At 54.9% G+C, this 14,569-nt stretch overlaps 3 protein-coding genes across 5 annotated transcripts in view; 1 reads left to right on the top strand and 2 right to left on the bottom strand.

Annotated features, from left to right (window-relative positions):
- The window catches only part of Ppp1r13l (protein phosphatase 1 regulatory subunit 13 like), an 18,429-nt gene extending 14,492 nt beyond the window's left edge, over positions 1 to 3,937 (bottom strand). Inside the window, exon 1 of the mRNA XM_028778690.1 lies at positions 3,910 to 3,937. The gene's annotated coding sequence lies outside the window, so the exon portion shown is untranslated. The remainder of the gene's footprint in view (positions 1 to 3,909) is intronic.
- Positions 3,938 to 5,541: 1,604 nt separating this feature from the next.
- On the top strand, positions 5,542 to 8,512 carry Cd3eap (CD3e molecule associated protein). Its single transcript, XM_028778663.1, has 3 exons — positions 5,542 to 5,824; positions 5,997 to 6,138; positions 7,035 to 8,512. Exons 1-3 carry the CDS (start codon positions 5,803 to 5,805, stop codon positions 8,206 to 8,208), a joined length of 1,338 nt encoding a protein of 445 aa, XP_028634496.1. The 5' UTR covers positions 5,542 to 5,802; the 3' UTR covers positions 8,209 to 8,512.
- Positions 8,345 to 14,569, bottom strand: part of Ercc1 (ERCC excision repair 1, endonuclease non-catalytic subunit) — a 9,450-nt gene continuing 3,225 nt past the window's right edge. For all 3 annotated transcript variants that reach the window (XM_028778666.1, XM_028778664.1, XM_028778665.1), the window contains 8 exons: positions 13,902 to 14,117; positions 12,063 to 12,166; positions 11,448 to 11,547; positions 10,731 to 10,807; positions 10,114 to 10,213; positions 9,376 to 9,447; positions 9,187 to 9,255; positions 8,345 to 8,448 (listed from right to left, as the gene is read on the bottom strand). In XM_028778666.1, coding sequence (XP_028634499.1) covers positions 8,395 to 8,448; positions 9,187 to 9,255; positions 9,376 to 9,447; positions 10,114 to 10,213; positions 10,731 to 10,807; positions 11,448 to 11,547; positions 12,063 to 12,166; positions 13,902 to 14,117 — 792 coding nt within the window. In that variant the 3' untranslated portion in view covers positions 8,345 to 8,394. The remainder of the gene's footprint in view (positions 8,449 to 9,186; positions 9,256 to 9,375; positions 9,448 to 10,113; positions 10,214 to 10,730; positions 10,808 to 11,447; positions 11,548 to 12,062; positions 12,167 to 13,901; positions 14,118 to 14,569) is intronic.

The raw sequence follows: 14,569 nt of genomic DNA, 5'->3' as shown, positions 1-14,569 counted from the left end.
AGGGGCTGGGGGCGTGGCTCAGTGGCAGAGCCCCTGCCTAGAATCCCACATTGAGGGGCTGGGGGTGTGGCTCAGTGGCAGAGCCCCTGCCTAGAATCCCCCAGTGAGGGGCTGGGGGCGTGGCTCAGTGGTAGAGCCCCTGCCTATCATTAGTCTCTAGGTTCAATCTCTAGTTTAAAAAAAAAAAAAAAAAGGATCTCCTCTCTTTGACATTCTAAATTTCTTTCATATTTTTTGCCCACAATTTCTAGTTTTCCTGCCATACTTTCTACCTCGGAATCACGTGTTCCTGGAGTCTACCACAAGCCACCAGCCAGAGGTGGAGCGTTTAAATTCTGGGCCCCGCTAGCAAGAGTGTCTCAGTTGCCTAACTTGTAAAACGAAGGGAAATAGGTTAGCTCACTGGACCAGTGCAAAGACGGTACAAGAGGATTTCGGAGCTGTGAGAATCCAGGCTTTGCCAATAGCAAATAGAGCATCTATTAAGGCCTAGCCTACTACGTGAGAGACTGACACAAAATGAGGGCACGTCCCAGGTCTGTTGGTGCAGCAGAGTACATTGAAGGGGCAACTTAGGCAACCCTATCACTAAATACAAGTTTTTTTTTATTTTTTTAAAGGCCTGGGCATGGTGGTACACGCCTCTAATCCCAGTTTTCAAAGGCAGAGAGGTCTGAAGACAGCCCCAGGCTTGATTGCTTCATATGTTGGAGCCAGCTAGACCTACACAGAAAGACCTGATCCCTCTGCTGAAGAGATGTCTCCGCCATTTAGAGCGTGGAGGAGCAGATGCTCTCAGCATCCGTATCCAATGGCTGGCTCACAGTTTCATGTACCAGCTCCAGCTGAAGCTTTCGACCTCTGTAGACACCCATGTGCGCAGAACAAGGGCTAAGAAATAGCTCAGCAGCTAAGAGCCCTTGCTGTTCTTCCAGAGGTCTGAAATCCCGCCCCCAGCATATGACAGGAAACAGATCTTTTGGCAACTGTACCATGATCAAATAGGTAAGACTCTTCTTCGGTTTCAGAGGCTAGTGTTCACTCTACTGTTCCAAGGCTAGTGTGGGTGTTAGAAACGCCTTGACCGCCAGGGGACGCGCGCTCCCCGCGAGCTGGACGACTGAGCTCAGGCCCTGGGAATGCGAGGCGGGCCTGGGCAGGTGCACAGCTTCCCCGGCAGGGGTGCGCAGCCGGCCGGGAAGGTGTGGCGGAGTCTCTGTTCCCAGGCTTCGGTCCCTGCCCTCCACCCTCAGGTCTTCTTCCTTGGGCCTCCTCCAACTCTAACTCTCCCTTCATCTGCCTCCCATCTGTGCTCCACCCTTAGGTCTCCTTGCCCGGCCTCCTCTGCCTTCCAGCCCGGTTCCCAGAGGTGAAGGATCCTGTTTGGGCTCCCTGGAGAAGTCAGTGGGATCCAGGTCAGGGTGTCGAGATGGTTTGGGAACACCCAGAGTGCAATCTTTCGCTCTAGCCGGGTCAGACTTGATTTTTTAAATCGGTGGAACCGACGTGGGACTTCCCCTAGCTAAGCTTCTGCCTTGAGCTAGCTACTGGGAGGGCTTCTCTGCCCCTCCGTTTTCTCACCTGTACTGTCGGGGGAATTAATGACTTCACCTAATGAGGTGTAGGCATTGGAGGACCTAAAATATACAGTGTTTACAACAATGCAATTCAAGGACCCAAAGTCACAGAAAAACCCTGTCTCGAAAACCTGAAGAAAAAAAAAAAAAGGACCCAACATCATGCATCCTGGACTGTTACCCTACCAGCCTTCTTCCAAGAGGAGTCCTCTAGGGTGACACAGATAAGTCTCTGCAATCCCAGTGCTCTGAGGTAGTAGGGTCCCTAGTTCGAAGCCACCCTGGGCCACATAAGTGACACTGTCTCAAATGAACAAGAGCTGAATTTTAGCTCCCAGCAATAGCGTGCTTATGTGGCTAGCTCCCAGCAATAGCGGCTAGAGCAAGGCTTGAGCTTAGGCCCTGAGGCCTGGGGCATCGATCGACCGCATATGCAGGTTCAGAGTGAGGGGTAGAAACCCAGTGTCTTATTTTTTGTGAGGTTTCTTGGTTGGTTGGTTTATATCTCTGTGGCTCGTCTGAAACTCACTATGCCTCTGCTTCCTGAGTGCTGGGATTAAAGGCATGGGTTGCTGCCACGACGGAGCTGCTCTCTCTCTCTCTCTCTCTCTCTCTCTCTCTCTCTCTCTCTCTCTCCATTTGCTTCCACCTTCCTAGTGCTAGAAATACTGACATGTACCCTGACAGTCTTTTTTATGCAGTGTCAGGGACTGAATCTGGGCCTCCTTCATGCTAGGTGAGCACTCTACCGGCTGAGCCTCACGCCAGTCCCTTCCTTCTGTTGCCAGTGGTCTCAACTGCCTGAACCTCTGGACCACAGGACCTTAAAGTTCCCAGCCGTGAGCAACAGTGACTATCCCCAGGAACGTGGGGGCTACATGAGGAGAGGGGCCCCGAAAGGTTCCAGATAGAAACTGGCAAGTTCCCAGGACCAGCCTCAGTTTCCCCATTGCTAGGGAGGAGCCCTCTAGGGAGTCAACGAACTCCACTGAAGGTGGAACTCGCTGTTCCTACCTTTGGGTGATTGCCAAATGCCTGGGTGGACGGAGAAGTCCATCCTGACCTGAGCCTGGCAGGCCACAGCCTGTGTTGGCAGCTGTGGCTATTATTGCTCAGCTTCATTTCATGCCTGTCACTCCAGCCCAGGCGCTCGCTAACACCCTCCCTCTCCAGATCCTTGTCCCCCACCAGCTTTGGAATCCCCCTACATCCCAGAGGTGGAGAGACAGAGGGAGGTGCCTGCCCGCCCCTGCCCTCTCCCTGGCTCAAGGACAGACAGACACCTCCAGAATTAGCCTCTCTCCCTCCCTTATCTCCCACAATACCTCAGGTCAGACAGATGGAAGTGGAGGCGACATGTCTCACCTCTGGGTCACAAGGAACCCCACACTGGAGGAAGAACGTTAATTAGAAAATCTGGTGGGAGTAAAGGAATTCCTTCCACAGACAGCTGTCACAAGAGTGAAGGAGATGTCAAATTCAACTGCCTGTATGGCCCACCAGCCTCAGTTTACCACTTCCATTCTCTGTAACACAGCAGAACAGGACCACGGGAGCCTCCCAGATCCAGCACCGCGGTCCTGTTATTCTGCCCTGGGCTCCAGAATGACCTCAGCAAACCCCACCTATTTCCCACCCCGTGGGGCAATAAGAGGTCCGACTCCCGTTTCCGCTAGGGGGCGCTCTTGGGCGGATGTGCCTCCTCTGGTTAGGCAGGTCTGATGCCCCAGTTAATAACATGTTGGGGTTCGCTCAGCGGCACAGAAGAGGTTGGAGAGCTGCCCCTGTTTCTCACTCCCTGCCCCCATCCCAAAACCAGAAAGAGGGGTGTAGCGCTGGAACACAAGCTCCTGAGAAACCCACGCCCCTCGTGCTTGTCCCATTCTTTTCAAAGTCTAGGATCCACTATTCCAGTGCCACTAATTTTACTCAAAGACCTAGTGGTTCGGTGTTGAAGGCTGCTGGAGGGTGGCCGTGCGCCCGACCATTCTAGAACGTCCTGATCCCCCACATCTACCCAAAATTCAGAGTCCGGAGACCCTAACAGCACCCTAAGACACTTCCAAGAGTTCCCAATTAAAGTATTCAAAAATTGCAGCTCCAATAACTCTCCAGGACCAAGGACTCCAAAGACCACTAAGATCGCAGGCGTCCAAGTCCCCATCCATCTGCCGAGTAAAATCGGCACCCCAGTTCCTTCTTTCCAGGGATCCAGGCGTGAGCTCCCCACACTATTCCCCTGTACCTAAGGTCCGAGTTTTCATCAAGTCCTCCCAGGGACGCGGTGTCGGGTTCCGGGGTGGCTGGACCCTGGGTGGGGGGTGGAACTCACGCGTCGGGGCAGATCCTGGCACCGGGGGTCTTTTCCTCGGGCTCCGGCTCTGGCTCCGGCTCCAGCGGCGGGGAGCGGAGGACGGGGCGGGGTAGTCGCCAGGGAACAGGTTAGACGACGTGACTCTGACTGGAGGGAGGCGTGTCCCACAGAGGAGGGGGAGCTGCGGTTTCCTGGAGCACCTTGGGATTTGTAGTCCGGAATGGGCAGGGCGCAGGCAGAGACATTTCCATTTGGAGTCAGACGCGATCTATTTGACAAGTCAGCCAGAGCGAAGTACAGAAGATCGTGGGCGTCCTGGACGGCGAAATGCACAAGAGTTTAGATTCTCAGCTCACTATGGGTACAGGGGAAGAACTCTTGAGCCCTTTCCCACTTTTTCCCTTGCCTGAGTGAAGATTTGAATACTTAACGAGGAGATTGGAGGCGCGGAGAAATTAACACGACCAATACGGTGGCGAGAAAAGGACCCACCTTAAGCAGGATTCCAAGCCTCGGGTTATCTGTCTAGATAAAACAAAAAACAAAAGTAAGGGGCCTCTAATCCTAGCACTTAGGAGGCAGAGACAGGCGCACCTCTGCGAGCTCAAGGCCATCCTGGTCTACACAGCGAGTTCCAAGCCAGCCTGGACTATATAACGAGACACTGTCTCAAAAACAAAACAATATATCACAGCATTGGCGATTTACTGGCGTGCCTAGCAACAAGCTGGACTACAATCCCCAGCAGCACTCCTGACCGACGTCCCTCGCCAGCCACCTTCGAGTCATCTGGGAATTGGAGTCTTGAAGCCCACAAAGGGCGAGCCCCAGAGTTTCTCGACCGTGCGCGGGGGGAACACATAGTCTGGAGATCTCTCGTGGAAGGAACACTCCTTCGTAGCCTTGGTTCCCTCTATTCTCAAAAGCCTCAGAAGAAGGGGGGAGCACTCCAATTCTGGAGGAGTCGCCAAAATCTCCGCAGAGGGGGCGGGCCGCGACGCTGACACACCGGCCAGGAATGCAGTCGAGTCACCCTGTCTCGCCACCGTCCCGCGGCTCCACCCGCCACCCCACGCGTTGTAGTCCTGCTGGGAAGGGGCGTGGGCACGTCCCCCAAATCCCACGTCCACGTGCCGCTGTTTACTTGGGCCGCGGAGCAGGAAGGGCAGCTGCACCTCTACCTGCCTCGGAGCCGTGGGGAATACTTCCCATTCAGGACACTAAGTCCAGGAGGGCACCTACGAGTCTCACCCGACACTAACCCTCACCCGGCTTGAAGCCAGGATCTGGGGCTCGGGGTCCGAGGCTCCTCCTCCGACCCTGAGGACTCCTCCCCCTCGGTTTCCCGCTTCCCCTAGACTTCAGAAGCTCCGCCTCTGATTGGTACATAAACGCTCCGCTTGTCCGCTTTTCTCTATTTTCCGACCTGGTTCAGTCAAACCTTCCAGTTTCGCCGCACCAGGGGCTTCTGAAGACACACTCTAGCTTTGAAAGCACAATCGTGACAACCAGAATTCTTACCTAGCTTTCACAGGAACGCTCTACAATCGATCTTCTGTCACTTTAAAAGCCGTGGCCTATGTGGGTCACTGCCCCTTTAAGACAGTGTTGGAAGAAACCACGTGAGAAAGCTGTCGGGGGAGCAGACACTCCAAGATCCGAGCTAGCTTGCGTTTCTGACAAACAGGGACTTGATTTCCACCTTCAGGGCATTCTTACGAAATTAATCACTCCTATGCTGTGTAAGCTTTAAGAGTGGGGGTTAGCCGGATTCTGCAAATAGTGACAGCGCCGAGCCACGACCCGGCTCTCCTACGCTACTTGGATGCTTCCGGGTGCGGCTCCACCCCTGGGGTCCACGTGGTGGGCAGCCTTCCGCGCAGGTCCTGCGTGGGCTCCTCCAGAGTTGGGATGGAGGGTACTCCGGCCTGCGGTGAGTGGAGCCTGAACTGGTTAGAGAGGAAGGGCATCCGGGAGGGCCTGGGTGCAGAAGGGGTTGGGGAGGGCTGCGAGGTTGCCCCCCGTGGAGCAGGCGAGTGAGGGACCTACGGGCACTTTTGAGAGGTTGGCCATGTCAAAAGGGTCCCCCGACTGTCTCCTCTCAGGTGCCACTCGGTTCTCCTGCCCTCCCCACTTCACGGAGATGTCTCCAGACTCGGATCCCCCTCGTTTCTCCTTGGAGGCGCTTACAGGTCCAGATACAGAACTGTGGCTTATCCGAGCCCCTGCAGACTTCGCCCCACAGTGGTGAGTGGTCGATTCCAGGCCACCTCCTGGGAGGATTCCCCCACCTCCTAGAGGCTGAACCCTCCAGGGGCTGAACTCACCGTAGTCAGTGAACCAGAACGTTAGACCGCTCTTTTTGAAAATTCGAGACAGGGTTTCTCTGTGTAGCCCTGTCTGGCCTGGAACTCGCTCGGCAGAGCAAGCTGGCCTCGAACTCAGAGATACCTGCCTGCCCCTGCCTCCAGACTGCTGGGATTAAAGGCGAGTTGCCACCACCAGGCTAGATGGCATTTCTGAGCAACCCGGAAATGCTGGTTTGGGTTGTTTTGAAACAGTCTCGCCCGGCAGTGGTGGCACACGCCTTTAATCCCAGCACTTGGGAGGCAGAGGCAGGCGGATTTCTGAGTTCGAAGCCAGCTTGGTCTACAGAGTGAGTTCCAGGACAGCCAGGACTATACAGAGAACCGTATCTCAAGAAAGAGAGAGAGAGAGAGAGAGACAGAGAGAGAGACACAGAGAGAGAGAGACACAGAGAGAGAGAGACAGAGAGAGACACAGAGACAGACTTATTCTGTAGCCCAGGCTGGTTTCTAAGAACCAGCATCCCCCAGCCTCAGTTTCTTGAGTACTGGGATTAAAAGTGGCCAGTGGTGGGGATTGGATGTAATCTCAGCACTTGGGCGGCTGAGGCAGGAAAACAGTAGACTTGAAGGCCAGCATGGGCTGTGGAGTACTAAGCCAGCCTCACTTACACAGGATAGATAATCCCGGTACCTGGGAGGCGGCCCACAAGCCCCCAGAAGGTGGTTGGCTGGTTGAAAACAGGAAACAGCTCAGGGTCTTGCACTTGGGTTCTAGCTCTGAGCTGCACCCAGCCTGGAAAGGATCAGCCACTGTTTGTCCCTTTCTCTCCTCAGCCTCAATGGGCGGCATGTGCCTCTGTCTGGCTCCAAGACTGTGAAGGGCAAACTGGATGGCAAGAAGCACCGATACCGGGTCTTTACCAGCAGCCCCCAGGCTGGAGAAGCCACCTTGCTTGCATCTTCATCGGAGGCAGGTGGCAGACTCACCTGCGCTCCCGCGCCCAACGGAAGCCTAAGGATCATGGAGGGTCCTCCAGAATGTCTTATCTCTCGGGTCCCCCTGCAGCCGATCCCCACAAGCCTTCCACCTCAGATCCCTGCTGGTCTGCGGCCTTGCTTCTCTGCCTTTGGAGGCAGCCCTCCCGTAACAGGGCCGGGGTCAGCCTCAGCTCTGAGGTCACCCACTTCAGGGAAGAAGAAAAAGAAGAGAAAGGGCACAGAAGCCTCAGACCCTCAGGAGGCTGTGAACAGGCACGGGATCCTGGAGGTGGAAACAGCCTGGGGTAACCTAGGAATGGATGTGAAAAAGAAGAAGAAAAAGAGGCATCATGTGGGGCAGGGGGAGATGGAGGCCGAGGTAGTGGAGCCCGAGGCAGAGCTGCCAGTCCCATCTGCCACCAGCAGCAAGAAGAGGAAGAAGTCCAAGGGGGCAGAGACATTCCAGGCAGAAGAGGATCTGGGGCACATTGAACCTGTGGCTCAAACAGAGCCTCCTGAGGGGACCTTCCTGTCCTCCACCAAAAAGAGAAAGAGGCAGAAGGAAGCTGAAGGGACAGAGGAGGTGGACGGCACCATGGCTGGCTCTCAGCCACAGGTCACTGTGGAACCCCATGAGGAAACCATCCTACTGTCCCCTACAAAGAGGAGGAGAAAAGAAAAGAGACAGAATTTGGTGAGGGAGGCAGAGATGGGACTCCCTGGAGTGCTCATGGAGACTGAACTTTCAGAACATGGGCTTCAGGATGAAGTAGCTCCTAAGTCCCCCAAGAAGACAAAGAAGAAAAAGGAAAAGTGGGTGGACGAGGCAGAGGTGACAGAGGCTGCCTTTGAGCCCCAGGGGGCTCTAGCACCCAGCAAGAAAAAAGAGAGAGGACAGAAAGCAACAGAGTCTGAGGTGACTGACCCAAGACAATCCGAGGAACCAGAGCCCAGGGCCAGTCAAAAATCCCCCAAGAAGAAGAAAAAGAAGGATCAGGAAAGTGGGGTACAGGACACTGTTCCCCACTGAGAGCTGTCTCCTACGGGACAGGAGAAACAGAAGAGGGAACTTGAGCAGGAGCCATCACAAGTCCCTGGGGAGGGGGAAAGGGGGGAAACTTGCAGGGCTGAGATTAGAAATCAGCAAACGTGCACATCCACAAGGGCCTGGGCATGCAAATGCTTTATTGTGACACTGGGCATCGGTGGCAGCGGGTCATCGAGGCACTTTGAGGAAGGGTTCATGTAGTACTTCAAAGAGCCTGCGGGCCTGAGGGGAAGAGGAGAAGAGGACTCGTCATTAAAGGTGCTGTGTGCCTGCTGTTTGGTGTGGGGTTCTGCCTCTTATTCTCCTGGTTGAGAGCTTCGGGTGTCTGGGGTCTACTGGAGGCTGGCCAGGAGGTGGATATAAATGGACCTCAACACTAGTCCATCAGCCGGGCAGTGGTGGCGCTCACCTTTAATCCCAGCACTTGGGAGGCTGAGGCAGGAGGATCAGAAGTGCAAGGCCAACCTCAGCTACATTAAAATAAATAAAACAAACCAACAGAAGTCTTACTTCTGAGACACTGGGTCAAGCATCCTGGGCTGGCCTGGCTAGCTGTTTAGCCGAGGATGGCTTTGAACTCAGCCTTTGATCCTCCCACCTTACATGGCTGCTGTGAGCATGCTCATCACGCTTAGTGCAGCCAGTACTGGCATCAGAGCCATCATGGCTTTGCGCATGCCAAGCAAGCACTCTACCAGCTCGGCTACATGGTCCCAGCCTGACATGGAGTCTTTTAAAACAAGCATGGAGGCTTAGGCCTGTGATCTTAGCAGAAGTCAGCGGCAGAGCTGAGTTCAGGCCCAGCCTGGTCTATAGTGAGATCCAGGCCAGCTAGAGCTATGAAAAGTAAGACCCTGTCTAAAAACAACAGCTACTTAATACAACTTCAGAGTGTAAGGTCCATTGATTTGGGGTTCGTTCCTGTACCCTAACCCCTGTAGCATCCCCTAGAATTCTTACCTTCTGGGGGCCCAGGCCCGGGCACAAGGCTAGATCCTCCTTTGATGCAGTGATAAGCTGTTCCAGGGACTGAAAGGCAGATTCGAGCTCAGGGCAGTGTGCCCTAAACCCTTACCTGTCCCGGCTGTAGGGGACCCCAGGGGGTGGGCCATGGGAAGGTCAGGAGGGGACTCCCAGTGGGCCTCTTACTCCAAATGTAGCCAGGAGTGTCTGGCTGTCGGTCTTGTTCACAGATTTCACGGTGGTCAGACACTCAGTGGCCTGGAAGGGAAAGAGGGTATTTTCTTGGAGCTGGGCATAGGGGCAGTTGTGAGTCTAGTACTTAGAAAGCAGGTGCTAGGGCATTCCCACAGGTTTGAGGCCAGCCTGGTCCATAGCCAGACTCAGGCCTCTAGGCCTGGGGGGACATTGTCTTCAGAAACAAAGTGAGGCTGAAGAGATGGCTCCGCCATTACAGATCCATCCGGCCCTTCCAGAGGACCCAAGTTCACTTTCTAGCACCCAGGACACCCAGAAAGACTGAGAGTCCCTCTTTACAGCTGAAAAACATCAATTCATTTACAAAATAACATCCGGAAGTAGCCACTAAGTGCTGGGGGGTGCTACAGTCACAGCAGGGTCAGGATGGAACTCTGGGCTACTAGGCTGAGCTGATGAAGGAGGGCTTCCTGGAGGAGGAGGCATCAGAGCCGGCCTGGGAAATACGGATTCCAGCAGAGAGAACAGGATCATAGATGCTGAGGGCAGGCTAGGGGTCAGAGCTGGGGGAGGCAGGGTCTGGTCTGCACTTAAAAGACCCTTTGAGCTGGTGGGAGGAGATACGGGAGGACTGGACAGGGAAGGAGGGCCTCATGGTGCAGGGACTTACTGTGCAAAGGACCAAGCTCAACCCAGAAGCCATTAGAGAACCAGGAGGTACAGTCTCACCCGGGACAGGAAGTTCTGTTCCAGTTTTTCCATAAGGAGGTCGGCGGGCTTCTGCTCATAGACCTTGTAGGTCTCCAGGTACCGCCCTGCTTCCTCTGCACTGGGGAACAGAACACGTGTGAGCCAGATGAGAAGGCTATCTTTCAGGAGTCTCCTTCAAACAAAAGCTAGTCCAATCCCAGCCCTGACTCCTGTCCTCAGCAGGGAGCCCTGTGAGGTGGCTTCTCATACATTTATTATTTTGTCCATGCTGGGGATGGAACCCATGATATTGTACATGCTAGACATTCTCCCACTGAGCCACGCCCCCAGCCCCTCACTGGGGGATTCTAGGCGGGGCTCTACCGCTGAGCCACGCCCCCCTACTCCCTTCTTCAGTTCCTTCTACCACCACAAACTCTCACTATATATCCCTGCCTGGCTTTGAATTAATGATCCTCCTGTCTCAGCCTATTAGCCCAGGCTGGCCTTGAACTTTTGACCTGCCCTGACCTTGGACTTCCCAGTGCAGGATTATAGGTTTGTGTCACCATGCCTGGCTTAGGAACCCCTACCACTACACAGGCTGCCTTGGCTGTGGCGGGGCATGGGGGTGAGAGTGGAGGGCTATGTCTCACCTCCAGGCCAGGATTAGGGTGCAGTCAGCCAAGATGCACATCTTAGCCAGCTCTTTAAGAGCCTTCTGCGGATCTTTCTGGAAGAGAAGAAAGTGAGAAGTAGAGACCTGGTCGTAAGCAGGGATTTACAGCGTGGGAACCTGACAGCTGAGCTGGGGAGAGAGACGGCAATGTCCATAAAGCCACAAGGAACTGAGCTCAGTCCCCAGGATAAAAAGCTGGGTGTGGTGCCCCAGGCCCCGGTGACAAACCCTGTCTCTACCCCCAAACACCCCCCCCCCAAAAAAATCACAGAGGGTGTGCAGGGCCTCACAGGCATCTCTCCTCTTAGTAGGTGACAGCGCGGGGCTTCAAAACTGAGCACTTGATCCGATTCCCAAGATCCACACAGGAATAGAACCAACCCCCAAAAGTTGCCCTCTGACTTCTGAGTATATGTGCTCACTCCTATGCGCGTGTGCTCGTGCACACACACACATACAAGTTCACATGTGCACGCACACAAATACACACAATCGTGCACACACGCACGCGCACACACACACACACCTCCCAGCCCACACAGGCTTTCTGAGAGACCCGGGGCAATTTTAGCTTCAGTGAAAACCCATTCCTCACTGAGGTCCTAAGCCACTTTGTCTTAAAGGGATTCATCAGCCCACGCATGAGTTCATGTCCTGATGGACAGAGCGAGGCCAGCACAGCAGCCCCACTTACCACATCCACTTGGACCAGTAGCACACGCAGGGCAAAGTTCTTCCCCAGGCTCTGCAGCCGTTCGTGGATGTAGTCTGGATGGAGGTTGTGGTAGCGGAGGCTGGTGGAGACGGGGAAGGGGACAAGTTGAGGGTCTTGATGTCCCAGAGGCTTCAGATATCCTTATATACCTTACTGGCATCCAGAGGGTTGGGACCCATTAGGACAGCAAAGGTGACAGCCTTGCCAGAGGCCCAGGGAAGTCAACTGACTGGGATGGACTTCTAGGAAGGGTCATGACAGGGAACAGCAGCCAGCTGCAGTATTGATGGGCACTGGACACTCGGCTTCTTCCCTCAAATTGGGGACCAGCCCTTCTCCCTCAGACTCAAAAATACAGACCCAGACCTCCTCCCTCAGATACGGAAGCCTAGGCCCCAGCTTGCGTTCCTCAGACCCAGGGTCCAGCCCCAGCTACTCTTGTGTCGGTAACTGTAGGCCACAGCCACTTCTTCAACACAGCCATGCACAGGCTCAGAGCTCACAACACTGAACCCCACGTTTCCCACTCAATACTCAAAATGCCAAGGTAGTGGGGCAGGACCCCCCACCCCCTTCAGAGCACCAAGGGCTCACCTGAGGAAAAGGGCGCAGGTGCTCTGGCCCAGCACGTAATCAGGAACCACCTCACCGAATTCCCAGGGCACATTGCGCACAAATTTCAACACGGGGTTGCCCCTCTGCCAAGGGAGAACGGCAGAAGTCACTTATGGGGATGATCCTTGGACTAAGGTGGAGGCTGGGCCCTCCCCTACCTCTTCCCGCCCTAAGCTCCACCAGTTCCTGGGTCTTTTCCAGATTCTCTTCCCACACTCCTCAGCCTGGAATCTGAATGTTAGCCCTCCCTGTCGCCAGGCCTTTGCCATAGTCCCCCTGCCCGCTTTAGCTTCTGTCCTAGTATCAATCCATCCTGCTGTCTGCTGGCCACCAGCCCTCACTGCAACCTTAGCAACATCCACACCTGCCCCTCCCCCCAGGGAGGGTCCCACCTCAGTGCCACAAGCCAGTCCTACATTGTCCTCCCTACTTCTCTGGTGGAATCTGGGCCTTGTCCACCCATACTCATCCTCCACCACCACAGCACCTCCTGGCTGAGGCCACCATCACACTACCAGAGGCCACCTTACAGATAATGTAATCAGAGGCATCATCTAAGATCTGCCAGGGCTCCCCAGTGCCCCAGAGGGCAGAGGCCCCTCTCCGGTCTCCTTCTCTGCTCCCCTGAGAACACTGTCAATAGCCCAAGACTGAGAGTGCTCAGGCGGCCCAGGCTCCAACCCATCTGGGAACACTCAGAGAGCACACACTGTCCCTACACTGGGGACACAGCAGTGACCAGGCCAGGCTCAGGTTCTTATGGTCACCTGGACTCTGGTCCCAGTTCCAGATAGGGCTCTCCTGAAGCCTTGTGCACCGTCTGCTACACGCCCCCTGACCTAGATTCTTGAGACGTCTGGAATTTCCTGACTCACAGATAGCATCTAGCATGGACTTCCTAAGGCCCGAGGGACTCCCGAGGGAAGGGAACACCTTGTGTTCTCCTGGGTGACTCACAGTGCCTCCTAGTTGGCCCAGAACAGACTCAGGGGACCCATGCTAAGAATTCAGGGTTGGGATTGTCTGCCCCACCCCCACCTCCACAGAAGAGAGCTCAAGGTTCACCGATAGCTAGGGATGGCATCTATCCAAGCCTGTGTCCTAATTCTACCATAACCCACAAGGACTGAGTTCGGAAGCTTCCCTGTAGCCTGGCATTCCCGGAGGGCTGGGGTGTAGACACTCCGGGCTGTGCCCTTCCCAGGCCATGGCACACTGGGCATTAAATGAACGGAAGAGTTAGTGCAGGGAGGAAGGAAGGAAGGAATGAACATAAAAAGGAATGAATGAATGCACAAAGGAATTCATTTCAAGCTACCACAGGCATCAAAATCCTTCATTTTAAAGCATGGTGGGCGGCTGAGGGTGGTGGCACATGCCTTCAATCCCACTCCTCGGAGGCAGAGACAGGGAAGTCTCTGAGTTTGAGTCCAGCCTGGGCTACATAGCTTGAGCAGCATTTCAGTGACTAGAGGTTCTCACTACAGGTTCTGAGGACAGGAACAGACCTGGGACAGGAGCCGAGCTGTCTAACCAGAGTGACAGCCTTAGCAGGGAGGGCTGGGGCGCCCTGAACCCACAAGCCCATCGACGAATGCATGAATGGTGTTGTATCTACAGGAAGGAATAAATGAATGACTGAATGAATGAAGGGATGTATATTTGAATGAATGCAGGAATTAATGAAAAGTGATAAACGTAGGAGGGAGGGGTGAATAAACGGGGCGCGTGAACCTCAGCCCTCCTCCCACCACTCCCAACCAACCCCAGGAACAGGGTTTCCCATCAGAACCCCAGCACCCCATCTCCCACTCTCACCTGCCGCGGGCTCACGATGATGGTATTGGATTTTGCTCCTGTCTTCAGGGTCTGGCTGGGGTTCTCTCCCGTCGCAGGTTCAGAGCCTGTGGGCACTGCGGCCCCAGCCCCTCCTGGAGGCTGAGCAATAGCATACTCAGCATACGTCTGAGGGGCTGCGTGAGCGGAGGATGCCTGGGCAGCAGGGTTCCGTGACAAGCTGAATAAGGGCTTGACCTGTGGAGAGAGGGGAGGATTGGGAGTGGGGAAGGAACACCGGAATCCTCCCCCTCCTTCCAGATGCTTCCCGGGCTAAGAACAAGGGCTGGGCTAGGCTCAGTCAGTTAAGTGTGTGCCTCAGCATGCACAGAGCCCTCACTGAGCCAGGCACAGTGGTGCACACCCGTCATCCCCGCACTCGGGAGGCAGAGACGGCGATGCTCTAGGCTGTCCCTATGGCACTGCCTCTGGACGCACACCTCCCGGGTCCGGTCCGCAGTGCCCTGCCTCGCTCTGCTCTGGCTCCTCAGGCCTGCTCAACTCAGAGCGTCGGCACTGGCTTCCCCTCCGTTAGTTGTCCCCACGGTCCATTCTCTTACTTCTTCTCATAGCAGATCCTTCAAAAGCCCTCAGAAGTACAGACTTTTTTTTGTTGATAGTTTTTCGAGACAGAGTTTCTCTGTGTAGCC

Source organism: Grammomys surdaster, unplaced genomic scaffold, assembly GCF_004785775.1.
Source record: "Grammomys surdaster isolate TR1022 unplaced genomic scaffold, NIH_TR_1.0 339, whole genome shotgun sequence".
In the NCBI taxonomy this organism is placed as follows: domain Eukaryota; kingdom Metazoa; phylum Chordata; class Mammalia; order Rodentia; family Muridae; genus Grammomys; species Grammomys surdaster.
Note: the sequence above shows the minus strand (reverse complement) of the source record. Positions and strands in the feature narration are given on the sequence as shown.